The sequence below is a fragment of the Scardinius erythrophthalmus genome, assembly GCF_964197995.2.
Source record: "Scardinius erythrophthalmus genome assembly, chromosome: 18".
In the NCBI taxonomy this organism is placed as follows: domain Eukaryota; kingdom Metazoa; phylum Chordata; class Actinopteri; order Cypriniformes; family Leuciscidae; genus Scardinius; species Scardinius erythrophthalmus.
This window is the reverse complement of record NC_138238.1, coordinates 29,494,934-29,518,041: the sequence shown is the minus strand read 5'-3', so window position 1 is coordinate 29,518,041 and position 23,108 is coordinate 29,494,934. Positions and strand designations below refer to the sequence as shown.

The 23,108-nt window shown below is 36.1% G+C and overlaps 1 protein-coding gene across 1 annotated transcript in view; it reads left to right on the top strand.

Moving 5' to 3' along the window:
* grid1b (glutamate receptor, ionotropic, delta 1b) overlaps positions 1–23,108 on the top strand; it is a gene marked incomplete at its 5' end in the record, with an annotated part of 528,834 nt that overhangs the window by 295,623 nt on the left and 210,103 nt on the right. The window contains one exon of the mRNA XM_081391989.1: positions 18,928–19,133. Coding sequence (XP_081248115.1) covers positions 18,928–19,133 — 206 coding nt within the window. The remainder of the gene's footprint in view (positions 1–18,927; positions 19,134–23,108) is intronic.

Sequence of the window (23,108 nt, the reverse complement as noted above, 5' to 3'; positions counted from 1 at the left end):
AATGAAACAATGAACCAATGACAACATGACAACACAGAACACATGGCTGGATCACATGACTAGAACAGGGGATCACATGACAGACATGAAACAAAACCAAATCGTGACAACTGCTTAGATGAGACTTAAAAGTTAGTAATCTATTTTGTTTTCTTCAAGACTGTTCCTATCTTAAAGTCAGTTAAATAAAAAGGAAGATTGGAAAAGATTGAATAAAAAAAGTAAGACTGACTAAAAAGTAACTGACTCTTGACTAATTGCTAGTTCTTAAGACACAGTCTTAACATAGTGTCTAAGTTTATGCAACTGGCCACAGAACGCAGAACTGTAATACATCTTCGTCATTAGAAGAGACAGGGCGGGTTATGAATATGAACACTTCATATGAGTGACATATGCACAGCGAATGATCTTCACCTAGTCATAACAGCTATTGGAAGTGGAAGTTAAGTGGGAAAATTAATAGAAATTATGATTCTGAAAGAAATTTTAACTAAACGTGTAAATATACCCTAACATTCACAAAGATCTGCACAATTTGAGGAAAAAAAATCGTAATTAACAATTTTGTGGGGTGTAATGGAAAAGTAATATATAACGAGTAGTGTGATTAATTGTGCAACAAATTACTGTTCCCAGGGAGTAATAAGTAAAGTAATTATATTACTTTTGAAAGCAGTAAGGTGTTATGAGTAATCAATTAGATTTATTTAATCCAACGCTGTAAATGACTTTGAATAAAACAGTATAGCTCATGTAGTCAGATAACTCACAGGGATATCACAGGACCTGTTGACTCTGCAGTTCATCTCATCAACATGTGCGCTGTTTGGATGATTGCACTCGAGCTGGCGCGTGACCACGTGTAGTCGGTACACGGGTGCACCTCCATGACCACAGCTGATGGATAGGTGAATTCATCGTGCTACTTCTGAGGAGATCTGATTTCACTGCAGGCTGATGAGCCGTTTCTCCACTGCATTCATCAAGTTGCTGTTTAAGCTGAATCATCCAATACCTAATATATTGCAGAGTTTGCAACTGCATATAAATTCACCAGCACTGTATTTGTTGGCAAAGTGTGTGTTTTTGTTTGATAACTCAAATATGTTCATTTTATTCATATTTGCCCATAGTGGTGCAAATAACTGACAATGATTCTTTATTAATGAAATTTGATCAGAGTGAGATTTAATTTTATTAAATTTAATTTGATTATCTTGGAACAATTCACAACAGATCTAGCACTGAAAACAATTTGAATGTCATTATTGTTATAATCAGATAAATTCAGTAATTGATTATTTAATATCATGATAGATCAAATATTTTTACTATGACTTCACTAATAAAAAAAAATATATATATATTTTTAATGTGATGGCAGCATTAAGACAAAACCCTTCATGACAAATTATTCTTTCCTGATTATCTTCACCATTTGAAATGACATGGGCTGTGTTTCCCGAAACCTTCTTACCGTTACGTCGTTCTTAAGTTACACCTTAAGCTGTACCTTATCGTTAATACGTGTTTCCTGAAATGTTCTTAGTTAAGTATACCTTCTGTAAGTCATATGTTCGGAAGGTTGGTCTGGACCACTCTTAGCTTTACCTTATCACTGCTGCAGGTCTATACGAATAAAATTCTGAAGTTTTAATACACACAGACAGTGTTTAATTAGGCGAATTCAAGTGTTTTCATGCAAAGAATAAAATTGTCATTACACTGATTGTTGTTAAATTTTTAATTATATTATCCAAAGGTACATCAGCTGGCAAACCATTAAAGGCTTAATAGTCTATTTAAAGGGAATGATTGTGGTGGGGAGTTTGCTCAAACTATGGCAGCGATACAGCGAATAGTTGTTCTAAAAGACACCACCGTCTGCGGAGCACTTTTAAAGGCCAGTGAAAGCATAGGCTACTGTCAGTTAAGTCATATTCGGATGCAAAAAGTTTCTCATGGGCTCGTACGGTATTATAAACATTTACAAGGGTAAGTCAGTGATTTAATGCCATCAGAATCTACATCTCTGAGTTTACAAGAAGAGATTCAAAATTAACTGTTTAAATAATTTTTGATCATTGCTGAGCAATAAGATGTACACTTTTATTACTGAAATGCTGGAAAGTATTTACAAGAACTTCATCGCAGCTCCACCTCAGTGAACAAAAATGGGAAAGAGAAGAAAGCATGTAAAAAATTGAAATGGTTTTTATGGCAGCAATATATGATACAATTTTAAAATATGTAGGCTAGGCTATTATAGGCTAGTATAGTTTGGATATTTTTTTATAATATCCATGAGTCCTAATAAATGCAATTTCAAAGTGCTTATTTCTGAAGTGCTTCTTTTATAAAGAACACCGCTTTCTCACATAATGCAGTGAAGCAGCCCCTGCACGAGAGAATAATTGATTCTCGAGCCATCGATATCAACCAATTCAGCACCACCACCGCGGACAGCACCGGGTAACGTCGCATGTAAGAAGGTATATCTTAAGCAGCTTCCTAAGGGATGGTTCAGGGAACACGCCTAGAAATGGTACACCTTTAGTTAAGTTATACCTTAAGTGTCTTCGTAGCACGCTAAGAGACAACGTTATGGGGAAATATTGCAAGTGGTCTGCTCAGATCCATAAATCTCTTTTCAGCTCAATCTATTGTGAGAGTTTGGGGCGACATGTTGTAGTTTGAGCTAGAGGGTGTTTAGCCAGTGCAGGACCATGGCTGATTCATTATATTGAAAAGACATTCAGATTTGGTTACAGAAATGCGAGGAAAAAATATGGGCTTCATTTAAACCTTCAAAGTTACATAAAAAAACAGCTTTACCTTTTGTCAACTTGTCCGTCAGAATAACCCTAACCCTAACTTTCAGCCCGTCAAACGAATAGCGCAACCACAGCCGCAACACTAGTATACTAGATCAATAGAGTGCTCCCATTGTATTCAATGGATCTGTATACACTGTTGTGTTGTCTATGACAGTGATGTTGCATCATGTGTCAGCCCTGGTCGTGCCATTCATTTGCCGGGAGGTGAAAAATCCATAAGGTGGTATCTGAGTGTAGATTCGGTGTATGCTGCATTTGTAGAAGGTTAGCGTTTCAAGCAGACGTTTAGTGTGAGTAGAGTAAAACGGACAGGGAGGGAAAATAGCAGAGTAAATGTGCAGATACATTACTTAAAATGAACTCAAGCAAAGGCAAAAGTAAAAAAAAAAGTTAACTATTCAGAAATTTGCAATTTCTAATAAGCACTACTTCATTACAGTAATGTGAGTATTTGTAATTCGTTACAAATTACACAAACCCTGCATTTTAGAAATTAAAAACAATTTTCAGCTCAAAACTCAATTTCAGACATGCGCAAGTGTTTAAAATAATGATTGCTATCGGATTGGGATTCTGAGCACCGTATGAGAAGAAATATATGTATATGTGATGCTAAATGCTAGTTATGCTAACTATTGCGATACACATGATTATGGAAAATAGCAGAGACTGCTTGAAGAAGATAAATGATGTATGATTATATTTGTGTATTTATTTTGTTTCATGTTTCATCTGTCTTTTCCCTGTGTCTTTATTTACACTGGACTTCTGCAACCGCATATGTTATAAATTGCATTTTACTCCGGTAAACTCATATAGGCTAACTCCAGTTTTCTTTGTGTGAGCTCCATCTGTTACTCTGGCTGAAAGGATAACTGTATAGGAGAAATTGACAGGAGAAATTTATCAAACCTCTTTAAATTGCATAATTTCATGGGAAATTAATAGAAATGTTCATTCTTTCTAAAGAAATGTGACGTTAACATGATATTTTATCAAGATATTTCTAAATGTGTAAGCCTTTGGACTTAAAGGCTTTATGCCCTTTTATACGAGATGTAATATAATTCTCAGGTGTCCCCAGAATGTGTCTGTGAAGTTTCAGCTCAAAATACCTCACAGATCATTTATTATACCATGTTGTAAATGCCCGTTTTTGAGTGGAAGGAAAAACATGCTGTTTTCGTGAATGTATCTTTAAATGCAAATGAGCTGCTGCTCCCCACCCCACTTTCCAGAAGAGGGTGGAGCCTGTACTGCTCGTGCCTCCGATACTCTGCCAGAATCTTACAAAACATCTGTTTGGTTTTGATTATCATCTCTATCGCGGCCCATGGTCATGTGACATTGCAGTTCTTCATCAGCATGAAAGTTTATTGTCTGCATGCGTTTTAAAGCCATATCAGTCTAAACTTCTGAAATGGATTTCTGAGCGCACACACCCGAAGCACTCGCACAGACAGCTGGCTGTCAGATGGCACATGAGTATTAAACTATTTTATCTTTCACGTGTTGTGCTCAGACTGTCAAATACACACAAGGTTTGGGTAAAAACACAAAGTTCACATAAACACAGTTTGTTACAGTATGTCTGTGAACGTAAATAGCAAGTAAAGAAATCGCATGTGTATTATAGATATGTGCATAAAAAAGAAAGCAGCATAATATACAGTACCTACTGCTATATATGCTGTTGATATTAATTTATAAACAAAAGAAAAACAGAAAATCACTCACTGCTCTTGATTGAATTTAAGTTATTAAACTATAATAACTATAAGTTCACTAGTACACCTGCCCATCCAGCCTTAAAGGTTAATAGTAAACTAACTTAGCTTGCTGTCCTTGGAGGAGACTCGCACCCGAGGCTCGGCTTGAGCTCCGAGTTAAACCCCCCCTATGATGGAGTTGTGCATAAGAGGATAGAGAATTTACTGGAGGAGAAAGGGAGGAGGAGGGCTGCCGGAAGAATTTGTCAATGGTATGACGTGGTGTCTGCTGCTTATAAGTACGCTCGTAATGATGATTGACAGGACTGAATGTTTAGGCTCTTCCTGAACCTATGTTTGGAACTTCATTAAATGTCTTACTTGAATGCTGCTGTTAAATGCTCTGGGGAGGAGATACACATGGTGGAGTGTGTATAGCTCACTCAGGGTGGGGTCTAAGCTAATAGAGTCCGTCAGCAGTAATGGGCCGGGCCTAAGCAATGTGACATCAAATCTTCAATCGCAAAAGCTTGCGATATAGCAAGTTTTTAGTCAGCTATCCCCATGCTGGTGGAATGGTGGGGATGTGTGACGTTGTTCTATGGAGGCGTGTTAAGGGTGGGTTTTAGGGTAGCGCTGCAGGGCTACATGGCCACCAGTGGAAACGCACCTTGATTTTGGCCTCACAGCTCAAGGTCCGAGGCTATTGGCCCTGCACGGCACATTGTAAGCCCTGGCTCGCACTGTCCCGACAGTTGAAAAGCGGCTATTGACCAAGCACTGGGTTGGTGTGTGAGGGGTTCATCGTTTGCACTGTCAGTAAAATTGACCCTGCAGCTGAGTTAAATAAAAACTACCCAACACCTGGGTAATAATAATAAAAAATAACCCAGGAAAATGACCCAACATGCTGACAAAAAAGGTTTTAGAGTGCATTAATAATGAATCAACCAGCAAAATGTTTTAATTTTCTTTCAGTTTTGTTTGCTGTCATTACACTGCATTGTATACTGTATGTATCAACACTTTGAAGTTAATAAAAAAGATAAGTACAGTAACTTGCAATTCAGGGCCTGTTGGTCCTCTTAGGATTATTTCCCACATGGTTTGACAAACTAATTTAAAACTAAATAACGAGTCATGAGTTGCATAAAAAAAAAAAAAAATGCCTCTCTTAAAACAAGGAAAGACTAAACAAGATAGACTGCATGTGGTGTGAAGCAAGTCGGGCCCAAGAGCCGTGAGAACGGAGCGAGGCCAGTGGAGCGAATGTTAATGAGCGACATCTGCTTGACACACCGGTCTCAAGTCCCATGGAGGAGCTCAAAAAGGATAAAAGGAGAAGTGACAGATTAATATTTATTCAAACTTGTTTGACATGAAAAAGTGACATGCAAAAGTGCTTAGCACCACGTCAAGGTCTAAGCAGATGTACACACTTTTCCTTGTGGCAAAGAGTTCTACAGGTATTTGGAAATCTAAGCAATTCTTGCCTCTCGTGATTCTTAAGTAAAAGATTTGGACGTTGCCTGGTGCTCTATTATTTCAAGATCATTTGCAATTTTTACATTTTACATCTGGAAGAGAGGTGTGCACACGTTTTTTTGTGCGTATGTTCATTCTCTGAATCACACGGATCCATATTTGATAAATGATTGTAAGATCAAATGTAGGAAGGTTTTGACACAACATTTTATAAATGAGGCCCCAGATCTGTAGAACCATGGAGAAAGCTCATACTTGTCAGGAAAGCAGAGAACCACACAACTTCAAAGGGCATGCATGACAATTTAGCAAAAGTCACAGCTTAAAATACACACATAACACACAGATAAGGTACAAAAAGAGATAGAAAGGAAAGGACCTTCTGTTGAGCATGGGGATGGAACCATTGTACTGTGTGACCGTGTGACAGCCAGTGGCACAGCTGTGCTTTAATGCTTCTTGTGACATTTGCTGGCCCCTTTCCCATCTCCCCAGAATAAAATACATTTTAAGAGTGAGCCATGACATATCTCAAATCCAATTTCTCATGGGTATTCATTGCATTCATATTGTGAACTAACATTGATATACATCAATTTGGTAACATTTGTGACCAATTAAATCTTATTAACTTTAGTTACCAAAAGTCTGTAGACAAAAGTCAAAATGATTAATATAAAGAATTACCCACATACAAGTGTGTCACAAGTGTGTACATCTATTTTATTTTTACTCACTTGATACAATCTATCAGTGAAAGATGACATGCTTTCCTTTTGTAGGCGTGCTAATGGAATTAAAAAATAAAAGTGTAGGAAAAAAAAATGCAGAACTTTGTTTGTTGCAGAGATTTTGCTCACTGCGGATTTCTCTAATAAAAAAAAAAGTCATTCAAAAGCCTATCATACAACTTTAGCCTTTTAAGCAACTTTAGCAATTAAGGCCTGAAGACAAATCTGCACGATTTTAAAAACTCAAATTGTGGCAAAGTAGAATCAAACCCATCTGACAAGTGTGTACAAAACTTGTATAAAATGTCATCTTGGCATCTATTAATATTTTTAAAAGAGTTGGAGTGGAATAGATTATAAGCAAAGACAAGGGATGGTTCTTTACAATTCCTGGGCTAAACATGAAAAATGACTTTAAAGGAGTGTTAAGATGAAGTGAAGACAGAAATCAGTTACCCTGGGGGGACTTTATTGATTGCAGAGTTATTGAACAATAACTAAAGTTGTCAATGGCATTACAGCATGTGGCAACAGGAAACATTTTTTTTTTCATCTTATTTATTGTTTACAAGCAACATATCCATCATATAATTAAAGGATTCATTATATGATCAAATATATTTTATTAGTACTTTATTTAAAGTTTATTTTTTCATGTATGCTGCCTTTAACATCACAGCTTAATACAATCACTATTGAAGGGTTTGGAACTATGGTGCCATCAGACTACTGTTAATATCATTAAAGAAATTTATGACTTTGTTAGCAAAGTTTTTTTTTTGTTTTCCCCATGACTAAGATGAGACGATGACGAGATGACAATGATGTCATTAAACGATAACTGTGACTACATGCAATATCATTGACAAAAAAGACAAGACTAAAATGTAGTTAAAAAATAAAAATAAAAAATTACCAAAATCTGTTTATTTTTGTTGGAGGAAAAAAAAGGAGCTAAAATATTACAGACTGCTGTACAAGCCTCTACTACACGCTTTCATGTTTGCTTTTGTGTCAAAAAGATAAATTTTCTGCTATGCGTTTTACTTAATCTTCATAATCTGGCAGCCATGCACACACGCACTGTGGAAGAAGATCTGCTTTCTCTGAGTATTATAGACTTCCTTGTTTCCACATGCTTGTAAGTTTTGACAAGGGCTTCTGCGAAGTACCAGAAATCCTTTTTTCTGCATGTCTTGCAGCGAGTGACCTATTATCCACCGAAGGAACAGATGTGGAAAAAAAGAGAACATGAGAATGCCAAATGTGAAGTGGATTTGGGTTTATATCCAGCCGTTATATGAGAGGCTGTGTGTCTCTATTTGTTTTAGTGGCACATTAATGCTAGGGGAATCATGACACATTGTTGAGTGGGTGAAGAGACTGAAGTGCTTTACAGCTTCATCCTCCTCCTCCTCTCCAGTCAATGCCCACAGAGCCCTGACTGCAAGAAGCTCCCCTAATGAGCCAACTCAAATGGCTGCAATCTTTGTTACGCAACCTTGCCTCCCAATCAAACTGTGCATCAACTGAATAATTAGCTGTAGAATTCTAATGACATATTGGGTAATGATGTTATAAATGTCTGTGTGTGTCACTGTGCCATACATTTTCTGATTTTTACCTGGTGGACAATAAAATGGTTGGGAAAAATTCCATCGACTTACACTGAACGAGGGATCTGAGTAATATCAAAAGACCACAAAATCTTTGAGACTAAGAGTACCTTTACATGACAACGATGTACTTAAAACAGAAATGTTTTTCCTTTGCGCTTTTCACATACAGACGACAATGTTGTCAAAATGATCCCTGTTCACACGGATAGGAGTATGTGTGGGAAATAGAAGAAAACTAATCTAAGTGGAGAGGAGAGAGAACTTTGAAACTGACTGAATCGAGGAGCATGTTCTTTAAAATCTGGAGAGTTTTGCCGGAGTGTTTTCTCTCACATCCAAATCATTCAAGCAGTTACAGGTGACGAAATGAACAAGCCAGAATGGTGCTTGAGAGGAGTGATTATAAATGCTTTAAACAGAGAGGAAAATCATATAGTTATTCAATTTCAAACTTTAAAAAGCAATTTTGTTTGACTACTCTGTAACTGTTCAGTTGCCATTATTTCCTGCACTTTTTTTTCAATCACATACACATAAACACATTGATTTTAATTTTGCCAATATCTTTGTCCATTTCTTGATGTACATGCTTATCAATAAATGTTCGCCCTTTGACTTTTAAAACTTTTCTGTCAAAACTACCTTTGGGGCGCAAAAATTACACAAAATTAGTTGTTTTTAGTCCAGTATTTTTTTAGTGTGACAGCTGACTTCTTAATTGCATACTCTTTTGAGTAGGTACTTACTCTGAATTAGTAATTACTTCACGACCGCTTAAAGGTATGTTCTATATAGACTGATTGTGTGTAGTATGGATCTAATCGGGATGCACTACATTCTCCATGTTGTCATTATCATGCGACCTACCCGCGTCAGTTGCGTCGCTTAACTGCCATTCATAAATCCTCTCTCGTGGCCTCATGGGATAGTAAAGTGTCCATCTTATGCACACTTCAGAATCTCGACGGAAGAAGTAGGTCATCCAGGTACCTTTTGCCTACTCTTTTTTGAAATCTGTGAATTCGCAAATACTATGTTTATCCTATATTGTTTTTCGCCTATTATATATTACGTGAAGTATGCGATTAGGTGCAGCCTTCAAGTGTACATCGGTTGAATGCATTATGGGTATTCTGTTGAGTGTACATCAGCTACAAACCTAATCCAACACACCTGAACCAGCTAATCAAGGTCTTCAGGATTACTTGAAAACAACACCGATGTGTGTTGGAATTGAAGAGTTGCAATTGACGTCTGCAAAAAGTTAGCCCTCGAGGTCCAAGGTATTTCCCTGCCTATTTTCCAAAGTACAGAGGCTCCAACATCCCCATGACCCCACATAGGACAAGCTGTTTATAAAATGGATGGATGGATGGAATTCTGGACTCAACATGGTTTAGACATAAAATTGCAAGTAAGTTTTTCAGGTGTGCTTTGGCACTACTCTTCTGTAGTATTTATTTTCAGCTAAATAATTCATCCTCTATAGTGTACCATTTAATAAAAAAGTTACATTGAGGGATTTTTTGTGTACTTTTGAAACATGCTTAGGGATCAGACAAAGACATGTCTATTCTGTCAGATGAGAAAAGCTCAGCATGTGCGTTCAAAGCTGGGATTATCTCAAAAGTATAGGATCCTGCTGGCATTGAAGAAAAGGGCAGCTGAGACCTGAGTGAGCAGAAGCTCTTTTCCTCAGCGTGAGTCAACACCGCACTGCATCTTAAGTAGGAAATATCTGCAGGGCCATGGCGTAATGAAACAAGGTGCCAACGGTACGTCATTGTTCAGCTTTAAAGGGCACCGCAGAAGCCTGAGACAACAGAGGGAACAGAAATAAATTTCAGCAGAGTGCCACCGCTGTCTCCTCTGATCTGACGTCACTAAAGTGCAAGATGTGCACAAAAGCCCCAGCTCAGAGCCACTTGCATAAGTTTCAGCCATGGATGGTCTGCTCTCAGATGGGTCTTTCCCAGAGAGACAGCCACAGGGGTCATTGAAGTTTCTGTGGGCAATAAATAATTTAGTGTCATATATAGATACAATGAAACACTGGGAATATACAAAACACTTGACTTATAAATGCTACTAATCCTATTATATCCTATAGGCTTTTTGGAAAAAACGTGCTTGTGACTACATTTCTGTAAAATTATATTGCGTTGCTTCGTGCACATTTTGTGACACTTTCAAGGTGAAATGTCCAGTGAGTGGTGCTAAAAGTGTGATCAGTTTTATCCAAAACAGATGAACGTGAATCTGGCAATGTTTTATTATGTATCACAAATGAAATGTCCAATGAGTGGCTCTAAAAGGTTATTGCTTAATTGTGTTTGAAAATAATGTTCCACCTACAATAAACCCTACCTTAAACCTAACCGACAGGGTTAACAATGCAAACGTGACAAAAAAAAAAAAAAAAAAAAAAAAACATTTTCTCTAGCAAACATGCAATTTTAGTTTGCTTGTACAAGCATTTCAGTTATTTTATCATGGCTTGTATTTCATGGGACTGAAACATACCCAAGTATGCCCGCAGTAAAAGTGCAATTTTATATCAGGTGAGCTACTGAGCAAGTTTACTACATCTGAAAAGCCTTATGGAGCTGATTATGTGATGTAACCGTCAAAAATGTATTAGTTTACAAATAGGGTTGCAAAATTATGGGAATTTTCAAAGATGGAAACTTCCCATGGGAATTAATGGGAATTTAAGGGAATTAACAGGAATTTAAGGGAATTAACAGGAATTTATGGGAATAAACTGGGAATTTTCAAAGTTGAGGGTTGGCTCTTCATAGGGAACTTAAATATAGTTGAGGAAAGTATATTTTAGCATAATCTTGACTAAAACATTCAAATAAACTTGAATATCCATGTCATTCCTCAATCACATGCACATAGCACACTGCTTACTGCATGGCTATTGAGACCACACCCCCTACTGGCACTGTGCATGCCTCCATCTCGTACAGAAGCCCAAAGCACAAGATTATTGAAGGCACACATTTGAGCCTGTGGACTAAACAAAGTGAAGTAAGTTTTGATATGGGGAAATATATTTATTAAATGTTTAAATTGCAAATATCACATACAAATGTATTCATCTAGTAGATAGCAAGCTGATAAGTTAGATGCTAAATAAGCTAGCATAACTTTATTTACCACATAAGTAGGGCTGGGCGGTATGACGGTATATATCGTTACCGCGGAAGAAAATGTCAACCGTAACAGATTTTTTTTATTCCGTGTATACCGCAACATGTAAATAAGTAGGCGTGGTTAACTCGCGTGCAGCTTTTGTGAGACTGAGACACTGATATTTGTCAAAGAAACATGAAGAAAGACCAAGAGGATCCACAAAAGGAATTATGTTTTCAAAATTAACGTGATATTTTCGGGGGGGGAAGGCGCAGAAGTCAACTAGAGCAGTGCAGCACACTGAAAGTTTAGAGAGACGCACATGCTCGCAACGGGGCTTACTTGACAACAAGTTCATATATCAATATTCTAACGAATAGAAATAACCTTAAATAATGTATCTATCGTCTCTTATGTGTACAGTTACTTTCAGAGTGGACGCGCAAGCGGTTGCCGTGGTAATGAATATTTCCAAAATTCCCCAGCTCAACTTCCCATGGAAATTTACCGGAAACTTTCCGGAAATTTACCGGAAATTTTCCGCCCATTTGCAACCCTATTTACAAATAATAGTAGGACCACACAAATAGAACCACACGAAAATAGTAGGTAAAGGCCTGTTTTTTCCGATGAGCTTATGTTGTTATGTATCGCTGTTCCTTTGGAGGGACATACAGACCATTAGTAAATGTCTACACTTGAGGAAAATGGCAGCAGTCGAACCCTGCCATTCTAGCCCTGCCTTTATGCACTGATATCACTATGGGCCTATATATAAATCACACTAGATTTTAAGCATTCAAAAAAATTACAGACTTATGGAAAACAGGATATGAAGAAATACTCCGGTGTTATGCTTATACTTTTAATAAATAATAGCAAGTAATATAAAATGTACAAATATACTATCGGTTCCACTTTCCCACAACACAAACCACGGAGCTTTGAAGTTTGTATTCTCTGTATGCAATCGTGAGGTCAATCTGTGACTTTTAGATCTTTTATTGATTAATAGTCTTTTCACTGCATGAATTTACAAGTCAGAGATGGCTAGATAAGCAGCAAATGATGAAACTTCAACATTGTATGTCTGTGTTCTTGCTTTCCTACACTTACATCTGTACAAATAGAAGTGAATGGAATGCAAAGTTTAGTGTGACCATACTTTAATACAACTATAAAGGGATGGGCAAACTCGGTCCTGGAGCTTGAACAAGCTCAATGTCTTCAATGTCTACCAGGGTTGGAGCTAAACTCCGCAGGACAATGTCACGACGTCATGACCAACAATTCCAGCTGAGATGAGATCTAGTAACTTTGCTGTTAGGATAATAATAGGGATTTCAAACACCATAGGCCCGTCCTTTCATCTGAAGAGACATATTTACTTTTCTATAGCCATAATTTCTCTTTCGTGTATCACCTTAATAATACTTGAACCATATTAGCACAATCTGTTTCCTCATCAAATGTCCACATCTTTAATCCAAAATAATAAAATCAGCCAAGGTTTTTACTCTTACTCATTCATTGTGGAGTGACAGATGTTATACTGGCATCTGACATACCTTACTGGCATCAAAGGCAGACGGATGACATCACAGCCAGACTACATGTGTCCCCCAGACTGCTCTCTCTCAGCCAGATGGTCCTGACAGCTTGTCCAATGTAGAACTACATGTCTCTGCAATTTACACTTAAGCCTTGCTTTAGTACACCACTCATTAATGAGATGCATCTTAATTTTCTCTGCTGACATTCTTCAAGCTCCCAGTACAGCTATTATCATAATATAATAACACAATACAAATAATGCAACTAAATATTTTGAATAGCAGAAAGAAAAATAGCAAAAAACAGTCAGTCTTGATTTGAGGAAATGTCAGTTCTGACGTGTGCTCTATTAATTTGAACAGAGACAAACTGTTCAATACATGTTAATGCTCAAAACTCAAAATACTGATAGTCAAAAACTATAATACAGATATTATATCTTAACCTTTTGAGTGAGGAGATAAGGACAATTATCTGTCAATTGTCCTGTCACTTGAATACATTTTTACTTGTGAGCTCAATATTGCAGCCAAAACAGGTCTCTTCCACTTTATTTTAATTCTTTTTTTATCAGCATAGTTACCACATTCTAACAATCAACGGTAACACTTTAGACTACTGTTCTGTCATTAATGAATAACTACACAGGTTAACGAATTACTAAGTAATAGCTCAGTTGAATGCGGTAGTTCACTATTAGCTAATCAATAACTACTATTTTTCATACCTTATTCGTCAAATAAGAACTACTATATACAGGCTCATAATTAATGTGAATAATGCATAATGTATAATTCATAAAGTCAAGATCATGGTTACCCACTAGACTCAAGTATTACCACATTTTTTAATCAGATTTTCTTGTTAGTTAATAATAGTTTATTACTAGAATATTAATATTGCGTTACTCATTTGTTCCTTTGTAGTTATTCATTAATGACGGAACAGTATTCTAAAGTGTTCCCAATCAACTCCTTGTTGTGTAAGAACCAAATAAAAGACAATAGTAGCTACATGAAGACAAATTCTCTTTATTGAGAATGAGGTCTTTGTAATTTCTTGTCAAGCAACATAATGTCTCTCATTTATAAAACATGAGAGTTGCATGGAAAAACGGCCTCCGGCAGTCAAACCCATAGCATCCCCAGAGTGGAAACTGAACGCCTCCCCTTTTGGATTCATCTTCTGTTCTTCCCCACTAGCCACTGTGTTTTGCTATGCTGGTAAAGTTTAGTAAGCTCCCCGCCTATTTGCAATTCCCTGTACACTAGACCCTCTGGCAACAAATGACACAAAATGTCCTTTTCATGTTTGGGGAACCTTAGGCTTTGAAAGCTCACAATAAAGTGTCACCTATTTATTTGACAGATGTTTTTATCCAAAGTGACTTACAGTGCTTTCAGGGTATATTTTATCAGTAGTTGTGTTCCCTGGGAATTGACCTATGATTCTGGTGTTGCTAGCACCATACTCGATATGATACGATGCATTGGAACTTTTGAGTCACAGTCCACGTGACTGCTTCTAAGATTTTTTTGTCAAAACCAGCTCATTCGAGACCTGAGTAGGTTAAGTTTGATTCAAGACCGAGACCAGATGAGGGTCAAGTGTTTTCATGACCAATTTATTCAAACATACATTCAATAATTATAACATCACTAACAAAAAAGTCAAATAAGATAAAAGTGATAAACTATAATAAAGTAACAATTATGAACATTTCCTTTTTCTAAATGTAACACATCCTTCATATCATTTTGTTTTATTGAAGTTTTTCTGTATCTGAACACTTACTGTACAAGTATATAAAAGCTGATACATTTTAGCAAGTTATACTGTATCTTTCAGCACATATTCTGGTGTTTATCATGTTTATTTTGTGTTATAACTAGCAGTAAAGAAGAAGAGATGACCAGTTAACTCCATGCTCCAGTTAACTCCATTCTACTGTTTGAGTCGATGAGACTTTTTTTCTTATCACAAGCACAAAGCTTATTGCTTTTAGCCTATTGGATTGGAGGCTTGCTATAATGTTTACCATTGTGTCAAGTTTTGTTTATGCATAAACAGAAAACTGCTGATTAATTGTAAGATTGATTTAAAAATTGATATAGAATATTGAAATGAAAACAGATTAAATCAGGAAATCAATATAGTCAATTTAGCCCTAATAATTATTGTATTTTTCTTAAGGGACTCAACTGGTCTAAGGAATAAGTCAGATTTCACACTTGTTAGAATCCGATTCCAATTGCTCCTGACTCCATAACAAGACCATGCAATATCCAATCTGGTCTTGAGTAGCAAATGATGATTTTTAATATTGTTAACATGTTTATATTATAGCCCTTTCACAATCAAAATTAGGCCAAGTTCAGGGATTTAAAAAGGATTGATCTGATAACTAAAATTCAATGTCTCAATTATGTGTAAAGAATAATAATAAAATAAATTATGATCAATGTAACGATTTCCAATAGGTTATAGAGGCCAGGAGAGATTGAGAAAACAAATGCACAATTTAATTTATGAAAGTTCATGCTGAATTCAAATTTCTGCAGCTTTAGTAATAACAAATGTTAATTGTTATTGTTTTCTTCCCCATTTGTGAATTATTATACATATTCTGAAATATTTGGAAATCTTTAAATGTGCCTTAACACACAATCATAATGGAATGGAATCAAGAATGATTAAATCAATAAACATTAACACTCCTATAAGTCACTCATCTCATCTGTCACAATGGTGGGAACTGCAAATGCAGTGACTGATTTGAGAAGCTGGAGAAGAGTGGAATTATGTTTGTGCCACAATTCTGCATTGCGCAACGTCATATTTTAGAGGCTGGTTTGGAAACACCCATTTTATCTGCCTCATCTCTGAATTTGCTGGAATAATGGCATAATGTATAATTAATTGAGCTTTGTTAAATTTTAGAGAGCACAGATGGCAGGTATCAGAGCACTGATCAAGCGAAACCTTCACAGGGGAAAGAAGACAACTGCACATATTTAACTTTTTGGTTCCAAAATAGATTTTCGTTGGAAATAATTTCTTTGCAAGATCATTAGAGTGATCATTCATTATCATTTTTCCTCAAAAGTACAGTCTGTGTGCATGCAAAAAGCTCTTTTGTGTGCTCAGTAAATGATCTTGCCACACAAATCTTGTGTCACAAATATAACTCTATAGAGAAGTGCACTTATGTCAAGTCAAGTCAAGTCAAGTTTATTTATATAGCGCTTTTCACAATAGATTTTACAAAAGATTGTATCAAAGCAGCTTCACAGTATTAAATTAAAATAATACATCAATGTTTGTTTCTAGTGGAAAACGTCCACGTTTGGTAATGCTGATCAATAGTATTGTTGATTGATTAATTAAATTAAATATGCCCAAATATCCCCAACTGAGCAATCCAAAGGCAACAGTGGCAAGGAACCAAAAAAAACTCCATCAGGTGACCTAATGAAAAAAAAAAAAAAACCTTGGGAGAACCCAGACTCAGTCAGGGGCCAGTTCTCCTCTGGCGTTTATGAACTAGAGGTCGGATTTAACTGTAAGATTAAAAGTATTATATGAATGCCTGGCTGAAGAGATGCGTCTCTAGTTTTAAACTGGGAGAGCGAGTCTGAGCAACGAACAGTATCAGGAAGACTATTCCAGAGTTTTGGATCTAAATTATATTGGAGCTAGACTTATGCGTCACATGCACTTCAGTTGGCTGTTTCTTTATTGTGTTCATGTTTATGTTTGCTCCTGTGTCATCAGTTTCTAAGCCCTGTGTTTCAATGCTGAGAGCTCTCTCTCACACTCTCTCTCGCTCTGTGTGTGTGTGTGTGTGTGTGTGTGTGTGTGTGTGTGTGTGTGTGTGTGTGCGTGTGTGCGTGCATTGTGGCACTACTCATGATTACTCACACTGCCCTCAGCACAACACTAGTGGAAGCTGTTGACAAGATAGCTATGATTATATATATATATATATATATATATATATATATATATATATATATATATATATATATATATATATATATATATATATATATATATATATATATATTTTTTTTTTTTTTTTTTTTTTTTTTTTTTTTCTATGTGAAATGAAAAAGAATGGAATGAGGAAGTCCTCTCCTCTGAGAATGATCCTCTGGAGACCATGTTTTCCAGGATTTGTTCTGTGGTTTCAGCTCAGTCTCTTATCCTGCTCATTATAATTTTCCCATGAGTGTCTTTGTTAAATTTCACTGGGATTTCAACAGCTGGTACTGAAATGGTTGCTTGTCAAATCCATCCCCTTCTCCATGCACAAATATTGCTGCATGCAGTGTAATAAAGGAAACAGTTTGTTGAGCAGACTAAACTGCAAACTGTCTAGTGACAATTGTACCATTAACATCTTTGTTGATGTCCAGATGGCAGTTTTTATTTGCATTGCTAACACTTTAGATGTTAAAATTTAGCTTTTGTGACAAAATCAGAAAAGTCCATTTAACTCAATCCAGGAGCTCAGAAGGACAAAATGCACTATAAAAAGTAGGCCATACATGCACTGTATTCATCTGACAGATTTGTGAGAGTAAATTATTTGTAAATATAACTGTTTTTATGTCAACGATAAAACACTGCAGATATAATGACGTTCAACATCATAAATTTTGCTGGAACATGTCATAACGTTCCACCTAAATAGACAAAAACATGATTCAATTTGCAAACTCCATTGGAGGGAAAGATTTTTAGTGAATTTACCACTTAAATTTGTAACTGCTTGTCACTTTATCGTATGACTTAGAAAACAGTGCACTATATGCTTTAACTTCCGCCATATGTGCAGAATTAATTATATTACATCAGTGCATGGAATGTCCTAAATTACATAATAAAACCACTTCAGCAAATCTTTGCATATTCAGGTATATTAAGTATGGTAAACGATCCAATCTGTTGATTGTGAAGTCAGTGGCATTGGGTAGGAACCTCCAACATTATACTTTAAATGGATTACAACATTAATCAGTCAAATAATTTGATACTGCAGAGAGCTCATCATTTTTAATGAATGTTTACGTCTCTGTATTAGTATATTAGGGCTTTATACAGTATGTGAACCAGGCTTTGTAACATCACAGATTTTTTGTTTGTTTTCTGCAACATTTTGTGGAATGGTTTTAGACATTAAAAGTCTTTAAACAGTGCTGAGAGTACTCTCTTATCGGTAGCTAAAAGAATCAAATTCACCAAAATATTAAATAAATGAACGCATAAGGTTCAGGGATTTGGAGAACTTTAAATGACAGGTGTTTCAAGTCTGGCGGATATTCGGTGTAGCTTTCTTCAGATTCTTTCTGAGGCTGCCACTCATTTACCCACATAAAATCTTTTCTTTCTGTCAATTAGTTGCCGCTGAGAGGGTGTGATGGGCAATTTGCTTCCCAGGGTGAGGCACAATATCCAGGCACAAAGCATTTAAATACTTCCTGAAACTAGCAGATTTGAAGCAGAACGGAACAGTTCTTTAATTACTTACCCATTACAGATCATCTCTGAGGTCTTACATCAATATGAAGAATGGCTTTCATAAGTGTCATCCTCTGAAGATGACTTCATATTTTTGGTTCATTTTAAATTATACATCTCTGAATATTAGTGACAGATGGAAACCTGTGAATAGAGATTCTTTCTCATGACAATTTGAGGGCTACCATACTTAATTTGTCCATATCTCATTTGTTATTATTATTATTTTTTTAATATGAACGTTTAAAGATTACCAATTGGCCAAACATAACTCATTTTGACAGGTTTGAACACTTTTTAATTGCAACATGACTATGTCTTGCAGATATCCGTGGACTGCAGGTCTTTCTGGACCAGACATCAAGACAAGGTTTGGATGTATCTCTGCAGCGAGTGGATAGGAACATCAGCGGCGTGTTTTCCAGTTTGTTCACTTCCATGCGCACAGAGGAACTCAACCGCTACAGGGACACTCTCAGAAGAGCTATCCTGCTTTTGAGCCCACGTGGAGCCCAGGTCTTCATCCATCAGGTTTGTTGCTGTTATTACCGTAATTCTATCACAGAGTGGTCACTGGGGTAAGATGAGCCTGTAGGTACAGTAAGTTGTCCCACCTCTGGTAACTAGTTGTCATTTGACTAGGAGTATATAGCGATTCACTTGTTTTCTTGATGCATCGTTACAAATCCCGCAGTGCATTTGCATCAATCTCGAAATATGGATTTTTGAATTATGAATAATTTGTAATTATTTGTTTAAATGCTAAAAACTGACGTCTTAAGTCAATCCAGCCAGTGATAAAGCTACCAACTCATTGTATGGCCAGTTAACGTATACGCGTATTTGAGTTAACACAGTTGTTTATGTTGGCAAATGTGCATTAGGTCTCAAGCTCAGTTCCTGGAGGGCCACTGTCCCGAAGTGTTTAGCTCAAACCCTAATTAAACACAGGTTATCAGGGTCTTCAGGAATACTAGGCAGTGTTTGAAATCACCCCTTTACCTTCATTCACTATTCCCTACATTACTCCACTAATATTGTCCACTTAAAACAAGTGAGTGAATACATCGTTTGTACATTCGTTATTGCGGTTCACTGTGAGATTGAATGAATGCAGGCTCTCCAGGAGTAGAGTTTGACACATGTCTTAAAGTAACAGCAGCCTAATATATCTAATGTTTTCTGTGTACTCTGTGTTACTTAAATGACAAAAGAAAAAGATAATCACTTTAACTTTTGTAGCTGAATTAACGCAAGTTTAATTTATACAGTGAAGAATATGCAGTGTTTTTTTTTTTTTTTTTTACATTTGATTATACAGTTTCTATAGAACTTGAACACTTATCAAATCATTAATCAGAATTTGCAACAACAACAAAAAACATTCATGAATCGTATGAATATCTAACCCAAAGATTCACAGCCCTACATGTGACCATAAAATGCCCTTTATGGAGAAAGCCATCTTGCCATTGCACGTTCATATTAAGTTTCCATACAGCAAGTCAGAACAAATTTATGTCATAGCAAATTCACCCAGATTTTTGAGACATATATGATCCTATAAATTAGTTAGCTAAAGACTTATCCTGATTTTCCAAATGGTGTCTGAGGGGTGACATTGTTGTAATCCTCTGTCATATTACATATTTCTGTATTATATTTACTTGTCATACAGCAAATCCTAAAATATAATTACATAGGCTAATAGTACTTCATATATATATATATATATATATATATATATATATATATATATATATATATATATATATATATATATATATATATGAATTCTCTTTTGTCTCTGCCTGGAGGAAAACTTAAGTGAAAACGGATTCATTATGCCCTACAAAAGCTGTCACTTTTGTTGCATCCCTCCATAATGACTGTACAAATGACCTGACAGGCTGGCACACCTTCACTGTCATTATCTCAGCATCTGAAGTACACTCCTCCACTGATCTGAGGTCATACACATCCGTTAACATCACACATTGTTCTTAACAAGCTCTGTGGGATCTGTACTGGAATCAGTCACTCATGCTGGCAGGATGCCCATCACTGCCAAGAGCAAGAGTATGACTTTCTCATGCATATGGATTATGCCATAAGACAATAGCCAGCTGTCTGTAATCTCCTGTGCTAGTGGGAACTGAGTGATTTTTATTAGAACAAAATACAGATTAGATCCTGCAATTTGGATGGAGTGTGGTTTTTACACACCATTCCATGAATATAATGGGAGTTCATGAGTGATGAAACAAGAAAGTGAATGTGTAAGTGGATGAATGTATCGGATGTATATGGATGGATGACAGAAAAACAGACTGACATAAAACAGAAAAATAGACTGACAAATAAGTTAAACAGACAGATATGAAAGTGTCACCGCTAACCATTTAATTACTCCCAACACTGATATTTAGGTATTTTAGGTTGTGTCCATTTTTAGATTGTTTAGAATGATTTCAGATGGCAAACACGTAAGATTTAAAGTAACAATATTAGCTTCAGCTGTGTTTTTACCGACATGCACTCTGGCATAGCCAGTTGTCATGTTCTCCTGTCATCTGTGACAGGTTGTGCTTCCCAGCCATCAGCACTCATATACCACTTGAGGTCTTTCCTAAAGACATGTTTTGGTTCCTTAGCTGATAACTCTCTTCTTCAGTTTAACCCACAACGGCACAGCACATAATTTCAAGACAAATAACTCAAGTCAAAGTTTACTGAGCTCAGTGACTATGAGGGTGCTTATTATCAGTTTAGCTCAAGATCTGGAATATTGATCATAGCTTATTACAAATCTGACAGTTTCCTCCTGCTGTGTCATGTATTTTGGGACATTTCTTTGATGAGGGATACATCTGGTAAATTGGTTTTGACAATGCAAAATCGCTAAGAGTGGAAATTGCTGAACTTTCCCCTCATACTGATCTTTTAAAACCAAAGGAAGATTGTACTTAATTCGGGACTGCATCATAGAATTATTCACTTGTAAAAGTGTTTTTGAGGCACTTTGATTGTCTGAAAACAATGTAGTGCAATGTGTACTTCATGGATAGTTTGATAGAAATGGATTTACTGTGCCTGATAGCAAAAGTTAGTATTCAAAAAAGCATTTTTTTAAAGTTATTTTAACACTCTTTTTTTTTTTTTTTTTGTAAGTTGCCAGCCACTACAAGCATTTTTTATCATGTTTACAAAATGTAATAGCCCCTGAATATCTGAATATAATAATACGGAATATAGTAATATCAAAAGAAAGAACAGAGCCTCTGCTTTAGCAGCTACATAAAAAAAATAAAAAAAAATAATAATAATAAATAAATAAAAATATTCTAGCTTAATGCATTCTTTTTTTATCAACAATTGAATGTGGGTAAATTTCATTAAAAAAATCTATATTTTGAACAAAAAGCTGAGAAAATCACATGTCCCCCACAACACCTCACGTTTGATTTCGTTAACATTATTTGTGTTGACATAAGCCTGGAAATGACCGTGTGGAAATAAGTCTTTATTAATCAATAATCAGCCCATGTTATCATATTCCGCATGAAAAATAATAATAGTTGCTATGTTTTACTGCCATTAGTGTTCATTTCAGCTGAATTGTATGTATAGGCAGAGTTTGAAACAAATACATCAAAAAGTATCTTGTTACAAATTACAAATACTTGCTAATTTAATGGATTAAAATATACAACAAAATATTGTTGTGAGAAATTTGTGTCTGTCTGTATTTAGTACTGTCTAATATTGTCATTGTGGTTAGCTGAAATGAAACCGTTCCCTTTTTTAAGGCATATTGTGATGATATGCTTCAAATGTACCACTGATATATGTGATGTATTTGTTTTACTTTTAGTTTGTAATTCTGTCTTGGTCCTGTTTTCCTACTTCATTCCCTGATTGTTTGTACTTGTGTCTTGTTATTCAGTTAGCCTTTCAAGGTGAGCTCAGTTCTGTTTTAATCACACTTTCCCTCTTTTCTGAGTTCTTGACATTACAGAAACATGTTGAAAAGCAAGTGTAACAAGGTTAGTTGTTGTAGGAGGAAAGAGGCGTGAACCGGCAAATGTTTAACAACTTTAATCATATAAAGTTGTTAAACGTGATTCTTGCATTTCAGTCTAAAGCAAGAGCATGAGCTGATGGCTCAAAGAACAATACTTGTCCTAAGTGCAAGAGGTAATAAGTTAAAATCTTTCCTGGATATGTTTCTACTGAGAGATCGGTAATAGTGGCACATTTGGTTAGATTTTATTTTGTGAATTTACTGAAATGGCATTTTGGATTAGAGAAATGGAACACACTTCTGTTACAGCTGCTGTATTTAAAGGGCGGCTATGATGGGGTCCGCCACTGAATAAAGCAGAATAATACAGAGTCTTTGATCTTTAAATAGGATCTAGTAAGCTTATGACCGAAGCCCAGTTCCAAACACTAGTGAGCTGTCTTGTTGTCTGTTGTTTAAATAGGCAGCTACAAAGGACTTAA